This window comes from Malus domestica, chromosome 03 (genome assembly GCF_042453785.1).
Source record: "Malus domestica chromosome 03, GDT2T_hap1".
Taxonomy (NCBI): Eukaryota; Viridiplantae; Streptophyta; class Magnoliopsida; order Rosales; family Rosaceae; genus Malus; species Malus domestica.
This window is the reverse complement of record NC_091663.1, coordinates 2,194,642-2,218,761: the sequence shown is the minus strand read 5'-3', so window position 1 is coordinate 2,218,761 and position 24,120 is coordinate 2,194,642. Positions and strand designations below refer to the sequence as shown.

General features: G+C 39.4%; 6 protein-coding genes across 6 annotated transcripts; 4 read left to right on the top strand and 2 right to left on the bottom strand.

The window, feature by feature from the left end:
* Window positions 1-53: 53 nt before the first annotated feature.
* LOC103422501 (pentatricopeptide repeat-containing protein At3g61360-like) lies at window positions 54-3,219 on the top strand. Its single transcript, XM_029099418.2, has 2 exons — window positions 54-330; window positions 1,457-3,219. The coding sequence occupies exon 2, from the start codon at window positions 1,543-1,545 to the stop codon at window positions 3,076-3,078; it is 1,536 nt and encodes a 511-aa protein (XP_028955251.2). The 5' UTR covers window positions 54-330; window positions 1,457-1,542; the 3' UTR covers window positions 3,079-3,219.
* A 1,115-nt stretch (window positions 3,220-4,334) lies between these two features.
* Window positions 4,335-7,042, top strand: LOC103422499 (heterogeneous nuclear ribonucleoprotein 1-like). The gene is made up of 6 exons (XM_008360566.4): window positions 4,335-4,516; window positions 4,771-4,811; window positions 5,160-5,323; window positions 5,450-5,549; window positions 5,707-5,876; window positions 6,149-7,042. The coding sequence occupies exons 1-6, from the start codon at window positions 4,461-4,463 to the stop codon at window positions 6,671-6,673; spliced, it is 1,056 nt and encodes a 351-aa protein (XP_008358788.1). The 5' UTR covers window positions 4,335-4,460; the 3' UTR covers window positions 6,674-7,042.
* A 1,632-nt stretch (window positions 7,043-8,674) lies between these two features.
* On the top strand, window positions 8,675-11,573 carry LOC103412572 (ER membrane protein complex subunit 8/9 homolog). Its single transcript, XM_029099417.2, has 5 exons — window positions 8,675-9,063; window positions 9,211-9,357; window positions 9,454-9,513; window positions 10,985-11,148; window positions 11,244-11,573. The coding sequence occupies exons 1-5, from the start codon at window positions 8,857-8,859 to the stop codon at window positions 11,272-11,274; spliced, it is 609 nt and encodes a 202-aa protein (XP_028955250.2). The 5' UTR covers window positions 8,675-8,856; the 3' UTR covers window positions 11,275-11,573.
* Window positions 11,574-12,833: 1,260 nt separating this feature from the next.
* On the top strand, window positions 12,834-14,078 carry LOC103407589 (pentatricopeptide repeat-containing protein At3g62890-like). Its single transcript, XM_070818636.1, has 3 exons — window positions 12,834-13,118; window positions 13,238-13,349; window positions 13,402-14,078. Exons 1-3 carry the CDS (start codon window positions 12,834-12,836, stop codon window positions 14,076-14,078), a joined length of 1,074 nt encoding a protein of 357 aa, XP_070674737.1.
* Window positions 14,079-14,185: 107 nt separating this feature from the next.
* Window positions 14,186-18,161, bottom strand: LOC103407590 (oligopeptide transporter 1-like). Its single transcript, XM_029099416.2, has 7 exons — window positions 17,919-18,161; window positions 17,303-17,745; window positions 16,767-16,864; window positions 16,057-16,629; window positions 15,512-15,779; window positions 15,141-15,323; window positions 14,186-15,007 (listed from the first exon to the last, which is right to left on the bottom strand). The coding sequence occupies exons 1-7, from the start codon at window positions 17,983-17,985 to the stop codon at window positions 14,387-14,389; spliced, it is 2,253 nt and encodes a 750-aa protein (XP_028955249.2). The 5' UTR covers window positions 17,986-18,161; the 3' UTR covers window positions 14,186-14,386.
* A 489-nt stretch (window positions 18,162-18,650) lies between these two features.
* Window positions 18,651-23,551, bottom strand: LOC103429767 (oligopeptide transporter 1-like). The gene is made up of 7 exons (XM_029099415.2): window positions 23,011-23,551; window positions 22,070-22,512; window positions 21,069-21,166; window positions 20,345-20,917; window positions 19,971-20,238; window positions 19,619-19,801; window positions 18,651-19,475 (listed from the first exon to the last, which is right to left on the bottom strand). Exons 1-7 carry the CDS (start codon window positions 23,075-23,077, stop codon window positions 18,855-18,857), a joined length of 2,253 nt encoding a protein of 750 aa, XP_028955248.2. The 5' UTR covers window positions 23,078-23,551; the 3' UTR covers window positions 18,651-18,854.
* Between the last annotated feature and the right edge of the window lie 569 nt (window positions 23,552-24,120).

Below are 24,120 nucleotides of genomic sequence, written 5' to 3'. Positions count from 1 at the left end.
CGCTTATGGGCTTTCTTTGTTCTATTAGCTTTCGTCCTGGTTTGAATATATCCAGTCGTTTAAAAAATAAAAATGAAAGAAATCCGGATCCTTATTATGTGTAAGGTGAGATCAATAAAATAGATTAATAAGAACCGCATAATTCCATTTAAGTGATTCAGATTTCTTAATCCTTGCTTTGAACGGTGAGATCCGAAGAGGATCTCTCAAACTCCCAAGTAGACTATGTAGTTGACATACTTGTCCACTTCTTTATCCACCAAAAAATAAACGCAACGGAAAAAACTGTAAAAGCTGAAGCACGCAACACAGCACCAACACCTTTTCCCGGTAAGTGCTTTCTGCGGCTCTGCCTCGTGTTTGTATTGAACTCTGATTCTTTAGATTCCACTTTCTGGGCTTATGTTTCTTATATTTCTCTGAGGCATTCCGTCGAACAACTACAGTGCGCACTATTGTTGCTTGCTTTATCTTGAAATTGGTATGAAAAATGTGTCATTGGCAAGATTTTGATATCTGGGTTGCTCGTGTGTTGCCTGAATATTGATTCGGGTTCGTAAATATGTTGTCTTTCATCGTTTACACCGTTCTGCTTTGGTTTGTGTAGAACAGAATGTTGTGTTTGAATGGTTTGTATAACAGCACTCGTTTTTTATGATTTTCTGTTGTTATGTTGAATTTTGTAGTTTTAGAGATGAATATGGCTTATAGTAATTGAATCCTACTCTCTCTTGCTACGCAAATGTATGGATGTATGGATAGATGGATGAACTTTCTTAGTGGGAAAGTAAAAGAATGAACCAAAGGGAGATAAATTGGTTCCGGAATGTTTAGTTGAGGGAATTTTCGTTATAATTTTTTACGAGAATGAAATTTGTAAGTCCTGTCCAGTCATCTTGTTCAGTATATGTTTTCTTACTAGACTTTCAGGATATGCAAATATTTATTTCAGAAATCACAGAGGTAGTGTACGATATGAATGATTGGCTTAGAAATAATTAGTGCTGTACTTTTTCTTTTGGTGCTTGTCATGCTCGGTCTCGTGACCTTTTCCTAATTAATCTTGGATCAACAAATAGTAAATACACCGCTGATGTTGAAATCCCGTGAAAGCATTATTCTTCGTGTGAATTGGTTGCCTCTTTGAGTTTATTGGTCTTCGCTTTGAATTAATCATTACAGTTCATGAGCCTGAATTCAAATTATACCAATTTAATAGTTTGTTTGTGCTTGTAGCATATGAACCAATGTGTGTAATCACTGTGGTGTGATTATTTTTCTTAATTCTTATGCTGCGTGAAGTGATTCATTTGTTTTACTACTAGGCCTAGAAACTTAGCCACAGATTGCACTGCTATAGTTGCTTTCCAACTTCCCGCTCGTACTTGTAATTGTTTTGTTTGTCTAACTGTTAAGCTTTACTGGACCTTTAACTTTTGTTTGCTTGGATATCCAGGGTATTGAGATCAGTGAGCGTTTCCAAATGGAAATTTCAAGTTGCCGACTCAGTTGCGCTTATCGTTAAGTTCAACTGAGGAGAGAATGCCCCACTTGACGAGACTAAAGAGATCCAATCAGCTTACTGAAATTCCTCTAAAGCTAAAATTTTCTTTCATTAACGCCTTTAAATTGTCCAGCCAAATTCTACCGTCATCAGAAACCAACATTGAAATTGATACGATCACCAGAATAATTAACAACCATCCTTATCCTGATCAACCACTTCAACCAACTCTTCTCCAGCACATCCCACCGCAAGTTCTTTCCACCAGTTTTGTGGAGAATGTTCTTGGTCACCTTTTCGCAGCCCATTCCAATGGTCTTAAAGCCCTTGAGTTCTTCGATTATTCCCTCAATCATTCCCAGTTATGTCCAAGCTCAGACGGTTTTGAAAAGATGCTGCACATCCTTACCAGGATGCGTTATTTTGATAAAGCTTGGGAGTTGATGGCCAAAATAAGCAGGATGCACCCGTCCTTGCTTACCCTTAAGTCAATGAGCATCATTCTGTCGAAAATAGCAAAATTTCAATCGTATGAAGATGTCCTTGAAGCATTTGAAAAACTGGAGAATGATATTTTCGCTGGGAGGAAGTTTGGTACTGATGAGTTCAATGTACTCCTCAGAGCATTTTGCACCGAAAGGCAGATGAAGGAGGCACGTTCAGTGTTCATGAAGATGTGTTCTCGCTTTTCACCCAACACCAAGACCATGAATATCTTGCTCCTGGGGTTCAAGGAATCAGGAGATATTACTGCAATAGAACTCTTCTACCATGAACTGGTTAGAAGAGGCTTTAAGCCAAATAGTATAACTTATAACATTAGAATCGATGCGTATTGTAAGAAAGGTTGCTTTGCTGATGGATTGAGACTTTTTGAAGGAATGGAACGGGAAAACTTGTCACCTACTTTAGAAACAATCACTACACTGATCCATGGAGCAGGGGTTGCTCGAAATCCAATCAAGGCACGACAGTTATTTGATGAGATTCGCTTGAGAAATTTGCTTCCGGACACTGGGGCTTACAATGCTTTGATGAGTTCACTTATTAGATCAAGAGATCTGAAGTCAGCAGTCGCCTTGATGGATGAGATGGAAAAGAATCATATTGAGCATGATGATATGACTTACCATACCATCTTCTCTGGCTTGATGAGGACATATGATATCGAAGGCGTTTCCAGACTATATCATAAAATGGTTGACAGAAGTTTTGTGCCCAAAACACGAACAGTGGTGATGATAATGAAATTTTTCTGTGTAAATCATCAGCTTGATTCGGGTTTGCATTTGTGGCGATACCTAGTGGGGAAAGGATATTGTCCTCACGGTCATGCATTGGACCGTCTGTTAACGGGATTGTGCTCCTGTGGTATGGTAAACGAAGCATTTGAGTGCTCGACACAGATGGTGGAGAGAGGGAGACGTATGAGTGAAGCTTCATTTCGGACACTGGAAAGCTTTCTGGTTCAGGAAGGTGAGATGGAGAAGCTGAGGAAGCTGAAGCAGATGATAAGGAAATTGCATACCCTGTTGCCCCCAGGAAAAGGGCATACGATCGCTGATCCTGCATAGACAGACACAGAATTGTAGGGACGTTCCTTGTTATAAATGGATGATGTCCATGCTTTTTGTAGTTTGTTGTTGTTGGTATCAATCCATGATTTACTAATCACGAAAACAATCACTTGGTTAAAAGAGCATATATTGATGGCATGTTGTTCATCTAGTCTTCTAGAAGAATAGAAGTGCTTCTTGGCGGCCAAAAGCACTTTTGATTGCGATTTACAGAAAAATTAGAAGCAGTTTTGGCCCAAAGAAGCGCTTCATAGAGAAGCACATGCCGTATGTTTCTTCATGAATCACTTGCAAGTGATTTTCTAATTTAGCTTGCTTATTGTTAAAGCGCTTCTAATAGAAGCGATTATGAGCACAATTGCTTTATAGAGAGAATCTCAAACGGGTAGGTGGTTACACGATGCACTTGAGATCGTGGGTTATGATTCTCTTCCGTGGATTTTATTACAAGAAGTTTTTATAAAGAAAGTCATGAATAAGGAAATTCATTACCATTTTTTAAAGATAGGGGTGTGATATCCACACATCCCTTTTTACTTCTCTCACACCTTTTTGGTTTTCGGTCGTCGGATAAGATGAATTGAAGAAGATCAACGGACATAAATTAATAAGGGTGTGTGAAAAGTAAAAAATGGTATATGGATAGCACACCCCTTAAAGATAAACTTATACTCAATGAGAATAATTAATAATCCAATAAAATCATGCATTGTATGTAACTTAGCTTTTCTATAACAATATGTGAGTAGTTGAAAATACTACTTCAGTTACATTCCTGACTCATATAAGTTGTTCTCCGTGTTTGAATGTAGACCTGACATTTTGGACCCGATCCGACCCGTTAATATTAGTATTTGGGTATATACTTAACGGATCCCGTTAACAACCCGTTAAATAATGGGTCACTTTGGGTCAACCCGTTAGCACCCGTTAGTTGATGATATTTTATTAATTTCAGTAAAGTCTTAATAACAAAAAATAAATTCTATGCAAAAAAAAAAAAAAATAATTGTTAACGGATCATGTTCGGATGACCCGTTAGCTTAACGGATTTGATTTGAATGACCTATTAACTTAAAGTGTCGGATTGAACCCGACTCGATTACAGGTCTATTTGGACGTGGCTTGTTTGCAAATTTGCAATAGAAGTCGGTGTCAAACCGTAGTACATATCCTTTTGGATGTTTTCATATTATAGAATACGAGGGGTACAGTTGACATTTCACATACTGTTACTCCTTCCAATATATATGGGGAAAAATAATGTTCTCCACCACGCAAAAACCCTAATCTTGTTTTTCTCTCTTCGCTCCCAACTCTCAAAGCTCGTAACTCTTTCATTCCTCAAAATTTCCTGAGAAACTCCGATATCGAGCGCAATGGGTTCGAAGTCGAATGCCGGCCATCCTCACACAGGCGATGGCGCCAGCCCTGGGTACTTCTTCCTTCCCCCCCTCTCTCTCTCCCTCGTTCTCCCCCATACACCCAATTTAGCTGTTTTCTGTTTGGTATTCGAGAAAATTGGATCTTTCTGAGAAAATAAAATTGAAGATTTTATGCATCTCTATATTTTCTAGCTGGGGTTTCTGTTGTTTCCTGTATTTTCTCGTTATTCAAACGTTGGGGCATCGTTTGCGGCGTTTCCTCACGTTTGCTAATTGTTTTTAATATTTTATCTGTAATTCGCAGAAAGATCTTCATCGGTGGATTGGCAAAAGACACTACAAATGGTGAGTTCTCTTTTCAAACGTAAAGATTTATACTTTTTTTTTTTGACCTTTTTGTTGTGTTCGCAAAGTTAATTAGCAAAGGTTATTCTTTTTCTTCCCTGTAAGAAGTAAATTTAAATTCAAGTTGTGGCAATGTGCGGCGAAATTATGTGGCATGAAATTAGTGAAGTATGTAGAATGCTTATGGTTAATTTTTGGTTTTATAATTGACTTTGGATGGTTTTAGATTATTTTTCAGCTTGCTTGGTTAGTTGGCTTTGTATGGTTTTAGATTAAATGCAATTTATCGTTTTGTTTTGTTACTAATGTGTTGCGCTTTCTCTTATTTTATTTGCTTGGGATCAATAGCTACATTTACCAAGCACTTTGGGAAATATGGAGAGATAGTGGACTCAGTGATAATGAAAGATCGCTTCACGGGTACCCCACGGGGATTTGGGTTTATTACCTATGCCGATCCATCAGTTGTTGACACAGTTATTGAGGAAACTCATGTTATTAATGGAAAGCAGGTAAAGTAGATGTTTAAGACTGCATCTTTGTATGGTTTATTGTAAATTATGGTGCTCATGAATTGATGCTATTACTTATTTATACTCTTTATTTTATATATGACATTAATTCTATGGATGATGCAGGTTGAGATCAAGCGAACCATTCCGAAAGGTCAAGGGCAATCAAAGGATTTTAAGACAAAGAAGATATTTGTTGGTGGCATTCCATCATCAGTCTCTGAGGGTATGCTTTTATGTTTTTATTCTGCTTTAGTGTGTTTACAACTCGGAAGGTTGTCAGTTTCCTATTAGTTTCACACTGAACTTTTGCTCGACATTTACTTAAGCTTGTTTGCATTACCATCTTCATCCCTTTTACTTGGCTTGCTAAATTTGTGCAGATGAGTTGAAAAGTTTCTTCTCTGAGTATGGGAAAGTGGTGGAACACCAAATCATACGAGATCATGAGACCAATCGTTCTAGAGGCTTTGGGTTTGTTATTTTTGACAGTGAGGAAGTTGTAGATGAGTTGTTATCTAAAGGAAACATGATTGATATGGAGGGTACCCAGGTGAGCTTGTTTAGATGGTCTCTGTGCAAACAGCATGTATACAAAATCCTTTTTGACATGGAGCATCAATTTTGGCATTCTCCTGTTTTTTTAAATCTATGCATTAAAGGGTTGTTATCTTTCGTTTCTGTTAGTTATTATAATGATTCAAGTTGGTTATTTGGAACTAATTTTAGGTGGAGTTTGTTACAGGTATAGATCTTCTCAGGAAAGGGTGATCACAGTAGCTCCATTTCTAAATAATCTAGGTTAACTAAGTTGCTCTGTTGTAGGTGGAGATCAAGAAAGCTGAACCAAAGAAAGCCTCAAATCCACCATCTGCTCCTGCATATGGTAGCAATTCTAGGGCTCGTTCTTTCAATGATGGCTTTGGTGGATATGGCAGTTCTTATGGTAGTTTTGATGGAGGGTTTGGCCCTGGACCCTATAGGACACCAGGTGGTCTTGGTGGTAGATATGGTGGTGGTTATGGCTACGGTTATGGTAGCGATAGTGGCGAATTTGGCAGTGGTTATGGGAATTTTGGCAGCAGTAGCTTAGGTGGCTATCGAGGTGAGACTTCCCTTGGTTATTCTAGCCGCTTTGGACCATATGGTGGTGGTTATGGTGGGGGCTATAATGCGAGTGGTTTAGGTGGTTATGGCCGAGGCAGTGAAGGCTATGGAAGTTACGGAGGTTCAAACTATGGTGGTGGCTATGACTCTGGTCCTGGGGCTACTTATGGTGGAGGAGCAGGTGGACCATATGGAAGGGGGGGATATAGTAGCAGTAGTCGGTACCACCCCTATGGAAGGTAGAAATAGAAGGTGCTAGTGAGTACCATCCCTATGCAAGATAGTAATGAAGGATTTTCGATGCAGTTGCTTAAGCTTTGCCATAGAAGTTTCACACAGGTTGCTTAGAGTCGTCTGGCACTCGGTTAGGCACTTTCTTGGAACTGTTAGAGGCTTTGCAGTTTGAGAAACTTTTATGGCGAGAAGAGTTTATTAGTCTATTTCTGTTTTGTATGGTTTAGAAACACTATGTAGATTGAAACACCTGGTGTCTGCTACAGACGTCTTGTAGTTTCATTATGATTTAGTATGTTGTCGACTATAGTATCGGATGATGGAAGTTTATTACAATCTAATTAGTGATCTAGATAGATTCTCTAATGGTTTAATTTATCTGCTTAGCCTAGCCTGTGATGTTTACATTAGCATTTGGTCCCTTATAGTTATATTTGATGCGTTAGTACTATTATTCGTGTTTCCTGTCCAGGGCTGTGGTTTTGTGTGTGCTCCTTCATAGGGTTCTCTTCGTGTGCGTTCGCATACGGCTTTGTGTTGAGATTCAGGTGAATATTCTTTTAACTTGCTTTTGTAAGATGGTACTCTTTCATCTGTGATTCTAGTTTCCAAATCGTTAAAAAATTATACGAGATGCAAGTTTCAAGTGTGATTTTCCAGTTTGGCTTTTGTATATACTTGGCAAATGCCGTTGATGGCTTTCGGTAGAGGGAAGATTTGAGACCTTATCGGTTTGCCCTACTTCTGTTTTCAAATTTCTTTCGTTGTATTTCTGATTGCTGTGTAGTTTTGATTGAACAATGTGATGCATTTAGCTTACTAATCGCTTATACAATTATATTTAAGGGAAACTAATGAAAAGAGCTTGAAAACTTTGAGTTTTAATAAAAAAGACAAAAATGTATTGTGAGTGAATAGTATCATAAATGACTTTTTAAAGTAAAAATGTTTTTTTCGTTAAAACTAAACAGTACTAGAAAAGTTTTGTTAAAACTTTTTTATATTTACCCCCGATTTCTTCTAAGTTTTTCGAACTTTGGAAGCAAAACTTCCTTCTTCCAAATGGCTCGGGCACTCTTATTAATTTTTTTGTTGGTGCAACTGCTTATTATTTTTTTTGTTGGTGCAACTGCCCTTGTTATTCGTTCTCTTCGCCAGCCGAAAGACGCCATAGTCCAAATTTGATGCCCATGTTTTTGGGTTAAGCACCTCCTGTGCTAGCATGGTTATTTAAACACTGACGCTAATTACCACCAAATAAATAGGAAGACAATGATCGAACTGTGGGCAGTGAGCAGGGATGGAACTAGCCACAAGGATATGGTTAGGTTCGGCCTCCAACTGTTTATGAATGATTTTGGAGGGAACTTTAACAAAAAATTTTCGATCGTGTTCACTTTAACTTTTATTTTGCCCTTATTGTTAAAATTCAAAGTTTCAAGTAATTTTCATTAGTTTTCTTGATTTTGGAAGCGATTTTCACATGCTTTTTTTAGAAATGATTTACACACTTATTAGACCTTCTCCACTTCCCTTTTAAACAAAGTAGTTATTATGCAAAAAATTATACAAATTTAAAATTGTTAAGACTAGTGAAGAAAATTGATGAATACGATTCAGCAAAGAAATTCTAAACTCTTACTTCAACGATTGTATGATTTTAGATTTGATAATTGTTGGCAAACATGATCTTTGAGAGAATATTTAAACTTTACAAAAACGTGTGTAAAAATTATGTAAAAAAATAATGTCTCGGATCCGTTCATTGATTTATGTGGGGTAAAAAAATTGGAGAAAAAGAAGGAACCAACTTTGGTTTAAAAAAATAAAATAAAGTAGAAATAAAAGGACAAGGATCCGCATCATTTTTCTGGGAATTCTAAAAATTTCGTGATCATAATTATCCATTGTATATCATGTAATAAAATATTATTTCAAAATTTAAAATTTAAAATTAAATATAAATAATACCAAAATAAAATTGTCCATTCAATAAACGATCACAATAATAATGGATTCCTAGATATCCAGGAAAAGACTAGAAATATTCGCATCACAACGTTCATATCCCCAAACTTATAAAAACACTGAAAATTTGGACTCTCTCCTTCTCTCTCTACTCTGCTTTCTCAGTCTCTCTCTCTCTCCTCTGTTGCCGGCGATTCAGCAAGTGAAGTCCAACTCAGTGAGTCATGGGTGGCGAGTTACGCTACGAGATCGCACAAAATGCCTACATAAAGCTAGTGCTACACGCTCTCAAGCACAAGACCTCCGCCGTCAACGGCATCCTCCTCGGTCGCGTCTCCCCCCACAACGACGTCGTGGAGATCACCGATTCCGTCCCTCTCTTCCACTCCCACATCGGCCTCCTCCCCCAGCTCGAGATCTCCCTCATCCTGGTGGGTCCCAAAATCCTCTCTTTTTCTCACACCACTTTTGTTCCTCTAGGGTTTCATACACTCGAATTGGGATTTTTCCGGGAAACAAACGGTGCCCTAACTCTGTAATTTGATTAATTTTTGGTTGTTGTGATTGAATTGGGACAGATAGAGGAGCACTTTGCTGCTAAAGGAGTGAGCATTGTGGGGTATTTCCATGCTAACGAGAGGTTTGACGATCACGAGCTCGGCGGCATTGCCAAGAACGTCGGCGATCACATTTATCGCTACCTTCCTCAAGCTGCAATTCTTTTGGTATGCAAATTTTCAGTCCATGAAGTTCTGTTTGTGTTGTATGTTTGCTTTTTTGGTATTGGGTTTTAACATTCATGTCTTTTCATCCATTTCTAGCTTGATAACAGGAAGTTTGAAGCTTTGTCGAAGACTAAGGACCGGAGCCCCGTAGTGCAGGTGTGTATCGTTAACTTTATCTGTTTGAGGGCGATGCATATTTGTTTATGAAAAGCATTGATCTTTTTCTTTGTCCATTTATATGATATGATGGGTGTATGAGTGTATAAGTGTATTTGATTGTTTGAACTGCTTGTCGGTCTTAGCTAAAAAATGTGAGAAATGAGAAATTTGTGTGAGGTATGCGTTTTTGTTTTCCTAGCGTAATAATTGGACATTATTTTTCGAAGTTGTTGGTGTCGATTGTTGTTGACTTGGGAAGTTAACCATGAGCTTGAAGAACTAAATAATTTGGTATATATGTACACGAAGTTTCTGAGATGTCTTTTCTAACATTTGGAAGACTATATTTTGATGCCAATCTTTTCATCTCAGTTTTTTTTTTAGTCATTTTACTGAAATAGAAATGAACTAGATAAAGGCTTACTCCATGAGCTAAAGTTTCTTGAGAAGCGGAATATCCACAATGGGATTGCTGGTCAGCCTAATTCCTAACCCAAATGTAAGGTGAATGAGGTTACCTTTGGCCCTTCCTTTCAAATCAACTCTAGGCTACAAAAGCTTGGAGTGTATTCTCTTAGATTGGGTTGGTAATGTGCTTTAGGCTAAGTTAATAAAGTTTTTATTTTTGGGGCTGCCGGAGTTGTTTCCTTCTTTTGGTGTCCCAGATAGAAGCTAACGTATTTTTTATAGCCTCATAACTGTCATATTTTCATCCTCGCCTGCCCTTCCTGATGTGTATATAACATTTAGTCTTCTTGTATTATTTAAGGATTATCATTTAGCAAACCTGCATTTTTCTAAATTATAAGCTATTGCTGAGTTTGGGGATACTAGATTTCACCTACTTCCTGCAGATAAGCACAGACACCATCTTTTCCCATTCCTAATCTATGTTCTAGATTATCTGTGTGACCCTCATATTTTCCATCGTTTTCTTCATTAGATCCATTTTTAATAAAATTTGTGTTTACTACATCTTGAAGAGCTCCTTCAGAGCATCTCTTGGGACTCTTTACCTTATCACTATAGCAGAGCTCCACACTGTTTGAACTATGCCCTCACATTGCTTCCCTTCAATATCTTTTGTCTTTGATATATTCAGTTGTTTGGAAAGCTAGCATGGTAAGAATTGCAATAGAGTTTTGAAGGAATTGGCAATAGTCCTTATTCGGGAAACAACAAAATGAAGTTTGATATTATTATCTTTTTGGGAATTCAGAGTACTTAGATGGACAGTCTTTGTTAAATCTTCCGGAAGTTATTTGTCTTGAATTGATTCTATGTTTAAACCATCTTTGATTCTTTAGTGACTTCATCTTCTTTGATATTAACTTCGTTTTATGTTAATCCGGTTTTATATTACCTGATTGTTAGTTGGATCCGATTCTAAGTGATTTCATCTTCGTTGACACCAACTTCGTCTTCCTCCTATTTATTCTTTGTTTTTTCTACCTTTTGAAAAAATCAGCTCTACACGAAGGATGCATCCAGGACTTGGAAGTTAGTTGGATCGGATGGAAACCAGTTGACCATCAAAGAGCCATCAGCAAATGTTGTTCTATTGGATTACATCTCCACCGAAAAATGGCAGGATGTTGTAGATTTCGATGATCACCTTGATGACATTAGCAAGTGAGTGCAATACACCTTGATTTTTGTTATCTTATTTTCAACTAATGTTCGTATTGATAGGGTAAACTGATGTTGATTCGAAATGTGAATGACAGGGACTGGCTGAACCCAGAACTATTCAAGTAATCCAGCCCCCGTCGGTATTGCAAATGGCTCCATGCTTAACTCAGTTTCTCGTGCTGGGTTTAGAGGACAAGGGGGCATACATTGACGTCAAGCTCATCACTTTCTTTTTTTGTAAGGAATTTTCGAGATGTAAAAAACTGGATATCAATTATCTTCTCATACTTTTACGTTCGACGCCAAAGGGTTTCAGCATCTTCCTTTGTGGACCACTTCAAATGAGATTTATGGTTTGGTTGTAGAATTGGAACAAAAATGTCAATTCAGTTTTGCACCTCAAGTTATCTTTCCTTTGCATCAAATTTTCTTGTTGACTGGGTTTACAGTGTTATGTTGTTAGACATTGGGTTAACGTTGTTGACGCTATCATATTTACGTGGAGATTGTAGCTCAAGTGGTTAAAAACATTGATCGGAAGTCTTAGGTTCACACCGTTGGTATTAAACTGGTGTATATGATTTCGTCCTACTTCCTTCATTCCCTGTATCCGTTCTTTATTAAAAGAAGAAATGTCGATATAGAGTTCTCTTTTCATCCTCTTTCATCCCTTCCTCTCATATTTTTTATTTTGTCTCTCTTTCTATAAAAAAATAATATAAGATGTTGACGTGGCTTAACCGTGACTGTTCAAATAAGAGGGGAGGGAAGGGGAGGGAAAAAAGAAGGGAAGAGGGAATAGAATCTTACTCTTGATAACATTGGTAAAAAAGTGTTGATAGCAAACCGATGGATGGAATGTTTTATTAGTGCATTATTTTACTTGAAATGCATTAGAAATTTTAAAATAACTAAAAACTTTTTCGGTAAAAGTGTTTATAGCCGAAGCTTGAGAAACTCCACACTTATCTAAGTACACCCAAAAAAAATATTTTGCACCTTAAGTTCCCATTTTACCCTTGAATATAAAACCCAAAGGCCGACGCTTCAGAAGAGAAGAAAAACCGTTAAACTCAACTACCTTTTGAAAAGTCTCAATGCTTTCAACGGTCATTTGCCTCCATCTTCCTCCTCTGAACCACATCACAGACTCTCACACTCCCCAAAAGCTTACAGCAACCCACCTCCTCCACAGATTTGCCTCCCCATCCGAGCTCAAACAACTCCACGCCCACCTCATCAAAACGAACTCTTCCCTCACATCCTTCCATCCCTCTCTAATCGCCTTGATCTGTTCACTCAACCCCAGCTTCTCCTACGCCCGGAAACTCTTGATACCCCCGATACCGAAGCCTGGAACTCGTGCCTGAAAGCCTTCGCCGAAGGCAACGACCCCATTGAGGCGGGTCTGCTTTTTAACCAGCTGCAGAGCTTTCGTGTTTCACCGGATAGTTCCACGCTGTCTTTCGTTCTGAAGGCGTGCACGCGTTTGTTGGATGTTTCCATTGGAAGGGTGGTACATGGGTATGTGGAGAAACTTGGGTTTCGGTCGAATTTATTTTTGATGAATATGATTCTGAACTTGTATACGTTGTGTGGTGGAGAGATGTTGTGTCCTGGAATATATTGGTGACCCAGTTGGTAAAGAGGGGTGATATTAGGGACCGTATGATCTGTTTTCGCGGATGCCCGGTAGAAGTGTGAGGTCATGGACGTTGATGATTTCAGGGTTTGTTCACTGCGGGAAGCCTAAGGAGGCGATTGGTTTGTTTTCGGAGATCGAAGAGGCTGGCGTGAGGCCAAATGAGGTGATGGTAGTGGCTGTTCTTGCGGCGTGTGCTGACTGGGGGGACTTGGGTTTGGGTAGGAGAATTCATGAGTGCTCGACCCAAAGTGGGTTTAGCAAAAATGTTCAGGTTTCCAACACTTTGATTGAAATGTATGTCGAATGTGGATGCTTGGAGGATCCTGTAAGGTTTTCGATGGGATGAGAGAGCGAACGGTTGTGTCATGGTCAGCTATGATCGCAGGGTTTGCCATTCACGGGCAAGCTGAGGAAGCTCTAAGACTTTTCTCTAAAACGATTCAGAAAGGCATGGATCCGAATGATGTAACCTTTGTCGGACTGTTGCATGCTTCTAGCCACATTGGGTTTGTGGATCAGGGTCGTGAATTCTTCACCAGCATGACTAACGATTATGGTATAGTTCCTAGAATTGAGCATTACGGTTGCATGGTTGATCTTTTAAGTAGGGCAGGGCTCCTTCAAGAGGCTCACGATCGAGTTTATCACAAACATGCCTATCATGCCCAATACTGTCGTATGTGGAGCTCTCCTTGGCGGATGCAAAGTTCACAAAAACATTGAACTGGCTGAAGAAGCAACTAAGCACCTCTCGGAATTGGATCCACTTAATGATGGATACTATGTGGTTCTGTCAAACCTTTATGCAGAAGCACAACGGTGGGAAGACACAGCGAGGGTGAGAAAGATAATGAGGGATCGAGGGGTGAAGAAGACGCCTGCGTGGGGTTCAATTACAGTGGATGGAGTGGTTCATGAGTTTGTAGCCGAGGATGAAACCCGTCCTCAAACTCAAGAGATCGTCCAAATGTGGGAGAAACTAGTTGAGAAAATGAAGCTGAAGGGTTATGTGCCTAACACCTCAGTTGTTCTGCTAGACATGGAAGAGGATCAGAAGGAAAAATTTCTCTACCATCATAGCGAGAAATTAGCGCTGGTTTTAGGGTTGATGAATACAGAACCTGGAACACCAATTCGAATTATGAAGAATCTTCGTGTTTGTGATTACTGTCATGCTGCTTTCAAACTTATATCAGCAACTTTTAGAAGAGAGATAGTTGTGCGTGACCGTAACCGGTTCCATTGTTTCAAAGATGGTTTTTGTTCCTGCAGGGATTACTGGTAAGACGATCTAGACTCCTAATTAAGAACATTATACAGTTCAACTAACATCATTTTTAATGACATTACATTTTTCAGTTTTAAAGCATAGTTTGCATCTCTGGCTCCAAATTATGAAAAATAAACAAACTATTTAATTGCACAAGAATAAAACTTGTCTGTAAAGTAATTCAAACTAATTCACTAAGCCGCTACATCTTTCTGAACTGCCATGATGGTGAATATCATCATCATCATCATCATCATTATCATAAAAAAATAGAAGACTGGGCTATGATTTGCATACATTCTAGGATGATTTTGAAGCATATCTTAGAGAACTGGACACCCTTTAGTCTTTATCCCTGGTGCAGTAGGACACTTGGCCAACGGACAATGGTCGTCTTGGTCCAGACCCCACCACTTTGGACCCATAATTTCCTTGGATTGGAGGGTGACATATAGGGTAACTGCTGTAAAGGCCACACCGGCATCCAAAGCAGCAGATAGGATATAGTTATGCCTAGCCCACCACCCCTTGTGCTTTCTGTAAACATACAAGTTGAAGACAAGTGCAACTGAAAACCATGACAAATAATTTATGGCTTTCGCTGGTGGCATGACACCGGTTGATCCAAGGATTATAGGCATGTTTATGTGCCGAATCCACTTCTTATTGGGGAATTTTTTGTGGAGTAGCCAACCGGGAATAGGTGACAGAAAGCCGAGGAGGAAGAACCAATTCAACTCTGGGTAGTTTCCCTTCTTAGTGAACATTCTGAGTGGGCCTATGACTCCCCATATGATTGAAGCATTGTAGAACACATCATCACCCGGGCATGTCCATGGACTTCCCGCTGGCAAGTTTGCTGGATCACAGATGTTCTTCACAGTAGTGAGAAGCCACCATGATGTACCAAAGAAGGCACTTGTAGCTGTCAGTGTTCCGGCTAACTGAACATACAAAAATGGACAATTGCATGTAACTATGTGTTTCCGTTTCATTATATCATATGAAAAACTAAACAAACATTACTAATACTATTAGTACTACTACAAACATCGCACGCATTCTGTCGATGGTTACCTGCACTACAAACATGGACTTAGGGGGGATCTTCATATAGTGGCCTAATTTGAAGTCACCAAGAAACATGAGTGCCTGTGACATGCTGATATATCCATAGGTCTTGAAAGCCACATTAGCCAGAGGCCTCCCGGGATAAATGTACCCGATAATCAACTCTGTAATTATGTTAAGCCCTGGTTGCTGCACAGTAAATATTGAAATGAGCATAAAAGGTATTAGCAGTCCTTGGAACACGCTTCGACTTTATTAAACCCGGGTATAGGTACGATATTTGTAGGCATGTTCATGTATCTACGTATATGCTCAAAATATAAGGAAAATTAAAGTTCAATGTAATACACAAATGCTGTATCTAGGGTTGGCCGTACCATGTTTGTTGTGGCGGCAATAACTCCGATGGGTAGGGTGAAAGCTAGTGCAATGGTGCAGGCGAGTAAAACTCCCCACCATGGAAGTTGGAGCTGTTTACCGAAACCTTCACAGGTAAAGATGGCAAGACCAACCATGGAAACTAGGATTATCTGGAACCACCATTCTGGGACAGGTTCGTAGTTCCTCTTCATAAGTCTTGTGTGGACGTCGCCGAGCTGATTTTTCACTGCACCGGTCGTCTTTCTCCACAGATGCCAGATTTCTCTGTTTATCACGATCCATGTCCCATAAAGAAGATAACAAGGAAAAAGTTATTAGTTCTTAAGAAACATTGCAGAGTTCGTGTATAGGAAATTACAAGCGATAGGTTAGGTTTCAAATTCTTCGTCTAATATTAAGGTAATGTTAGGGAGATCAAATTTCTTTCCTGCATTATAACATGCGAGTAATGCTAGTCCATTCTATTGAAACTCTTACAAGAAGATGACAGTCTAATTAGTAACTATCCCGACTTTTAACATCGAAAAAGAGAAAAACTTACTTTCCATGATAGAGTCCAACATGTGAAATAGTAGATGTAAGAGTGGCAAAGCCCCAGCCATAGGTGAGGGCGAAGAAGGTACTGAGGTGGAGTTTACTGTAACTGTTATACTGGGGCAAATCGATATCAAAAGTTTTCTGATTGAGAATTCTCGAAACGTTGTACTTTTGGCCATCCACATCAAATGTGTGGGAGGAAAAGATTGGGAATTTCTTAGCATCATAGGTATTGGTCCAATACGTAACAGGCAAAATGATGTAAAAAATCAGAACAAAGCCAATTAGCATGTTGATCACAGCAACATCTGGGTAGGCTAGAGGGCTACCCAAGAAGGCGGCAATGGTGGACCAGTCGAGGGCAAACGAGCCAATTCCGAGGCCCTTAAGGCCGGAACCAATCTGTTGCGCAGTGATGGAGTCCTTCCAAATCCAACAGACGAAGGAGAGGGCCGTTAGGGAAGGGAAGAATAAACTTGGGACAATGTAGTAAGCAAAGCTGCATACGAAAACAATGATGAAGAATTGCATCCTGGTTCTGCCTCCTTTGGGTCTCTTTTCCCTTTCATGCAATGCCCTGCCATTAATTCACATTTTATGATTTAGTTAATTCAAGGAGCGGGAATCGAACACAAAGCTTTGAAAACAGGTTTGGATACTCTTAACTGCTTGAGCTACGAACGTCTCTTTTGCTAAAATCGATCATATATGTACCTGAATAGAGAGACTTGAACAAGATTTGAAGGCCACCACATGTAAGGTGAGTCAACAAGAAATTTTCTGAATAATCCAGCCCATCCATATCCAAGCATCTGGAAAGAAAAAAAATCATAGAAGTAATGCTTGATGTGGTTTAAACTAGCATACTGAATTTGACCCAACGGTTTAAACAGAGTGATTGAGCCCGTTGGATCAAATCCAATAATCAAATATGCGTTGGCGCTAAGTGCCTATGGGTATTTAAGAAAAATTGTGATGTGATGCCCATTTTGGAGAAAACCCTAAGCGAGGATCTTACTTCCCCTGCCATATGTTAGTTTGAATGACGTACGTGTTTTCCGATCAAAACATAGCTTGTGTTGTAGGTTTTTCTCAATGATTCAAATTCCGTAACACATATTATGTTTTAACTAGGGTGTACGGGCCGCTCCACGTACCAAAAGTCTAGTCTCAAGTTTTTCTTCGAGCGGGTCCCGCCTATACTAACTTTTATTCAAAATGTGGTATTAAAGTGTGGTACAAAAACTTGCCTGAGTGGTTTGAGATAACAAGAAGGCTGCCATGATGTGAATATCTCTGTGGTAGTAAGCCTTGACAATTGTGATAATGTTAACTGCATAAACACTGTTTGATCCAGAGTTTGCAAATATTGTGATCAAAACATGTTCTTTCATACTGAAAGGCCCCGGATTCAAAGAAAACGACCATTTTGTAAATGGGACTTGGAACTCCGTCGCAGGAAGGACCGCCGCCATCAGCTTTCCTAGGGGTAGGACTACGATTTGGGCCGAGACCGAAGAAACGTATAGATGGTTTTGCCGGTACCCGAAAAATTGGTTCACGAAGGCAAGAACAACGCATGATAGTAGGCCGAGAACCCACGTCCGGAATGTCATGGTCGGCTCCGATGGATCGTCTGTGGTTGGAACCGTTAGCCTAACTTGCTCAATTGGGCAGTCATTCACTTCTTCATCTGTTTGCATGTGCGACATGTATACAAAAATGACTCGTTAAACACAACAAAAACATGAAGGAAAAAAAAAAGAGGAATGTGTGCAGGTATCAAAGTGTGGTATGACTGTAAGAAGAAGAATTGGATCCTTTTTTTTTTGGTGGGGGGGGGGCGGGGGGGCGGGGGGGGCTTACCGACGACGACGTCGATGTTGAAGTGAGACTTCCCCCCAGGGATGTCCTCGTCGTACTTCACCGTCATCGGTCCTTCTTTGCCTCCTTCACTGTCTTTGTTTCTCTTTCAAACAAATAACAAAGCCTCTCACACCAGTTTTATGTATGCTAGTTTCTCCGGTGCACACACTTAGGTTGAATTCATGATCCTTTCACTTTCCAAGAATCAAATTATTTGAAGTACATTTACTGATCATCTTGTTGACGAGCTTTTATAGAGTTGAGAATCACTTAGTGCAATTGGTGTCACTTCTTCTATTCGAGATCTGACCAGCGGAGATAGTGGTAAGAAAAAATTGTGGTCCTAATAGCAACGCTCTTGAAAAAAAAAACCGTTTTTTAGGCCTAAAATCTGGTTCAGCCTAAACTCTTAATTTGTAATGAAGGTATTGGTCAAAGACACAAAAATCTAAATTTGGAAAACAAATGTAACGTTGAAAAATTCTTATATGCATCTGACCGAAAAAGTTTTGACACAATGAAAACTTGGCATTAATGATGTCAGCATGTATATTTCTTATTTTTTAAGTACTATGCATAATAAAATATCCCATGTATCGATCTGGAGAGAGGGAAACCGAATACTAGACCTCGAGTTTAGTCGTGATTCGTGAATACTACTGACCATTTGAGTTGCTAGCCCATTATTCAGTTGGTTCATATTTAATAATGTTATGTTGTCACACTATCCAGTAATTGTTATATGCCGCTTATTCAGAATTAAAGCCCGTATACATTCACTAATTTCAAATTATGAAAACTAAAACCAAATTTGTTCAAATAACTATACAGATTCATATCTTTCTTCGCCAATCTGCAGAACTGGCCTACATATGGTTTTGCAATATTACATTGTCACACATTTAGGGTTTAGGGTTTTGATTTCTGAATCATATCTTAGCGAACCGGACAGCCTTTGGCAACTACACCTGGAGCCGTGGGGCACGAGGCCAGCGGACAATGGTCATCCGCTTCGAGACCCCACCAGCCGGGCCCCATTATATCCTTGGATTGAAGGGTGAAATACAGAAGAACTGCTGTGAAGGCCACACCAGCATCCAAAGCAGCAGATAGAATGTAGTTATGCCTAGCCCACCACCCCTTGTACTTTCGGTACACATAGAAGTTGAAGAAAATCCCAACCGAAAGCCATGTCAAATAGTTCACAGCCCTAGCAGGCGGCATCATGCCTGTTGCACCCAGAATGATCGGCATGTTTATGAGCTTAATCCACTTCTGGTTGGGGAACTTTTTGGAGAGGAACCAAATCGGAACGGGTGCAAGCAAGCCAATGAGGAAGAACCAGTTCATTTCCGGGTAGACACCTTTGTTGCTGAACATCCTGAGTGGGCCTATGACCCCCCATATGATCGAAGCATTGTAGAACACATCGTCACCAGGGCATGTCCACGGACTTCCCTCTGGCAGCTTTGATGGATCGCAGATGTACTCGATGCTTGTGAGAAGCCACCAGGATGTGCCAAAGTAGACACTTGAAGCTACTAGCGTTCCAACCAACTGAAGAAGCAGATAAGGGGAAAAATAGGTACAAGTAATTAGTTATGTCACAAATATGAACAATTAGGGCCCGTTTGAGAGCTGAAAACTGAAATGGTTATCAAACCAACCGTTAGTTAATGAGATAAACGTAATTAAATTACCTGCACAACAAACATGGACTTAGGAGGGATCTTCATATAGTGGCCTAATTTGAAGTCACTGAGAAACATGAGTGCCTGTGACATGCTGATATATCCATAGGTCTTGAAAGCCACATTAGCAAGAGGCCTCCCGGGATAAATGTACCCGATAATTAGCTCTGTGATCACATTAAGCCCCGGTTGCTGCAGAACAAACATAATCAAATGAGAAATCAGAACTTAATATGACATGCTTCGAAGAAAATGTGCAACAAAGGTATATGGTGCACTCTGATTATATCGTTCATAATTAACATTTTCTTCTTCTGTTTGATGCATACAAATGATTTGTGTGAGTGTGTTATGGACGTACCTGGTTTGTTGTGGCTTGAATAATGCCAATAGGTAATGTGAAAAATAGGGCAATGCCGCAAGCCATTAAAACTCCCCACCATGGAAGTTGGAGCTGTTTTCCGAAACCTTCACAAGTAAAGACAGCAAGAGCAACCATAGAAACAAGGATGATTTGAAACCACCATTGAGGCACTGAATCATAGTTCTTCTTCATCAGTCGGGTATGGACATCACCGATTTGATCTTTCACTGCACTAGTTGTCTTTTTCCACATCTTCCAGATCGTTCTGTTCATGTATACATGTCACATGACAAAAAAAATGTACAAGTTTAGATGTAAAGAAATATTTGCTCAGTTGAGTTCAAAACTGATGTCAAAATCCGCTTAGTTACCTTCCATGGAAGAGAGCAACGTGCGAAATAGTAGCCGTCAGAGTGGCAAAGCTCAGCCCATAAGTGAAGGCAAAGAAGGTGCTGAGATAGAGTTTACTGTAACCGTTATACCCTACCATGTTAATATCGAAATTTTTCTGATCTAGAACTCTGGAAATGTTATAGCGCTGGCCACTGGAATCGTAAGTGTGTGACGTAAAGATTGGAAACTTTTGAGCTTCATATGCGTTGTTCCAGTAGGCAATGGGGGTGACAATGTAAACAATCAATATAAAACCAATTAAGATGTTAATGGTCGCAAATCCAGGAGTGGCTAAAGGGCTGCCTAAGAAACCGGCAACAGTAGACCAATCAAAGCCGAATGAGCCAATACCAAGCCCATGCATGCCAGAACCAATCTGTTGAGCGGTGATGGAGTCCTTCCATATCCAGCAAACAAAGGAGAAAGCGGAAATGGAGGGGAAAAGATAACTCGGAACAATGTAGTAAGCAAAGCTGCAGATGAAAACCATGAAGAAGAACTGCAGCCTAGTCCGGCCTCCCTTCGGCCTCTTCTCCTTTTCGTGCAATGCCCTGCCATTCAAATCATTAAATTCTTCCATTATTTACAGAAAATTAGCCGACCCCACTTAGTGGGAAAATGCTTTGTTGTTGTTGTAGTATTTACAGAAAATTGAAGAAATGCTATTCGGTTTTAAGTGGAAAAAAAAATCAATAAAAATACCTGAAAAGAGAAACTTGAACAAGATTTGAAGGCCACCACATGTAAGGAGAGTCAACAAGGTATTTTCTGAAAATGCCAGCCCATCCATACCCAAGCATCTGACGGTTTTCACATTCCGAACACATGAATTTCACAACACGAAAACTTGCACATTTATCAAACAACAGTAGTCACAACCTGGGTTCTAAAAGAAGCTAGGCACCAGTCGGGTGGTGAGCTAGGGCCTAAGCGCCTAGGCAGAATTATAAATTTATTATATATTGTATAAATATGTGGCAGCTTATATTTAAAAAATTCATAATTGCATTAAGATATATAAATTGCACGATAGAATAATATATAGATTATAAAGTATTATATCATAATGCAAAATAGAAGTTATCCATATTATGTCTAAGTGAGAGTCGCGACCTAAGAGGGTCTGGACGAATTAGGCGGGAGCCTAAGACCATCTCCAACCCTTGGGCTAAAAGCCAAATTTTTTAGCCCGGAAAATTTAGCTTTTAGTCTAGAAACATCTTTTCTGCTCCAACCCTTCTACCCTAAAATTTTAGTCCGGAATTATTAAAGAATGAAATTAGCCTAAATTTTTTTCTTAAATCAATTTAAAAAAAAAATAAATATGTAGATTATTGTAAATTAATTTTATGAACATTTTAATCTAAAAAAATTTAAATTCCGATAAACATTTCGCATTTAGCTCGGGGAAAGCTGGGGGTATTTGGCCCAGAAATAGCATTTGGTATTTAGCCTAAAATTTTAGCATGGATTGGAGAGTGTTTGGGGGAGTAATTTGGGGGGTAATATGGCTTTTAGTCCAGGGTTGGAGATGGTCTAAGTAGGCCTAGACGCCCTTTCTTAATTTTCAAACGCTCAGAGATTAATCATGCGGTGGCCAGCTGCCAGCCGCCTAGCGCCTAAGCGGGGTCTAGGCGGCGTTAGGCGGGAATTTTAGAACAGTGGTCACAATTCACAAATTAGCAATTGGTGTCTAAATTTACCTGAGTGGTTTGTGCTAACAAGAAGGCAGCTGCAGGGTGCAATGTTCTGTGGTAGAAAGCCATGACAATTGTGATGATGCCTACAGCGTAAACGCTGTTCGATCCAGAGTTGGCGAAGATGGTGATCAGCACATGTTCTTTCAAGTTGAAAGGCCCCGGATTCAGCGAAAAAGACCAATTTGTAAACGGGAACCGGATTGGTTTCTGCGGAAGGGTAGCAGCCATCAGCTTCCCCGCAGGCAGGACAAGAATTTGCGCAGAGACTGAAGAAACGTAGAGTTGATTCTGGCGGTACCCGAAAAACTGGTTGACAAAAGCAAGAACAGAGCATGAAATGATCCCAAGAACCCATGTTCGAAACGTCAAGGTCGGCTGTGAAGGGTCATCGGTTATTGGAACTGTTAGCCTCACTTGCTCTATTGGGTTGTCATTCACTTCATCATCTGATGCATCAACAAAAAATTGGCAACATTGCAGATTAAAATTTGCAAGAACTGCTTGTTCTTAGAAGATTTGCTAAATATAAATAAATCCCATTTCTTCAAACTAAAGAAACATTTCAAGAAAGTGAAGAATTCATCAAAACTTGGAAAGTTCATAATTCTATCAAATCTTAATCCAGCTTTGACATTACCAGTTCTGCATAAACGTGTTGAGATTAATAAAACAGAGAGATTCGAAAGGTAGAATCTTATGTTTTAGACTGATTAAATTTTCATGGCTCTCAATCCTCTCTCTCTCTTTGACATCTGTTCAAGAACACATTTTTGGCAATTGCATATAGATTTTTTACATATAAAATGCATATTCATACATCAAAACATGAAAAAAATCACAACTCCATGTCGATTTTAATCGTTGCCATTTTCCAGTTTTGCATAAACATGTTGAGATTAATAAAACAGAGAGAGATTAATTACGCCTGGCTTAGAGGGACTTACCAACTACATCAACATTTGATTGCTGCCTTGCTGCATGAGGAACTCCATCCTCTACATAACTACCCATCTCTCTATCTATCTCCTATCTCTTTCTCTCTGTACTCTCTTTCTCTCTCTATCTCTCCCCCCTTGCAAACCGCTCAATGGCTGCAAACCCACATCACCAATTTTATAGAGATGCAAACTTTCTTCTTTGTTTAGTCAAATTTTGCAGTTCACAAGCTTGAAATGGGGTGCCTATAAATAAAGCAATGCTGGTAGTTTCTTTTTCAAGAAACCAGTTTTTTACTTTTCTTTTGCCCTCAGATCTCCGGTGTGTGATGCAGTAGTACTACTACTAGCTTAGCTAAGGGACAAATATATGTAATTTGATGATGGTTATTGTGTACTTAGCATGAGTAATTTGACTTGTAAAATGGAGTTGCATGTAGTGGATTTTTTTAAGGATTCTAAAATATGTTCTTGGGTGAGCAGGAATCTTGGACAAATCTTCATGTGCACTGTGCAGGAGATGAGGGGACGAGAAAAAGAAGAAAAGGACAACTTGTCTTTCCCCCCAAAGATTAATACAAACTACTTATAACCCAAAAGAGAACAAATTTTCAGTGTAAGTGTTATTAGTTATATATATATATATATATTATATTAATCTTATACTTCTGTGAAATATTAACGTTATTGTCCACTTATTTTATGTTACGTGAATTGGTAATACAATGTTAGAAGAAATCTCGAGGTCGATCCTCCTTTTGCTCTTGAGAAAAACTTTCAATACAAACATTTGGACCATGTCTCACCCGGCTGCCCGCACAAACAAAAAAAATCGTCACACCCCTGTATCAGGTCTCACCACCCAGTGACTTATGGTCTCTACAATTTGTGTTGTAATGCGACAGTTTCACTGAATACTAATCTCATGTTATAATGTAATTGTCACGCTAAAAAACCTGTCCTTGAGAAAGAGTAAAAAAGAAATGAATTTCAGGATCTCGGATCTGTCTGCAATGAAAACTACTGATTTCGTCAAAAAATAATGTGAAAGATAAGATAGTATGTGGACAGCGGAGGAGGCTTGTGTGCTGCTGACAGTGAGTGGTAGATATGGACTCC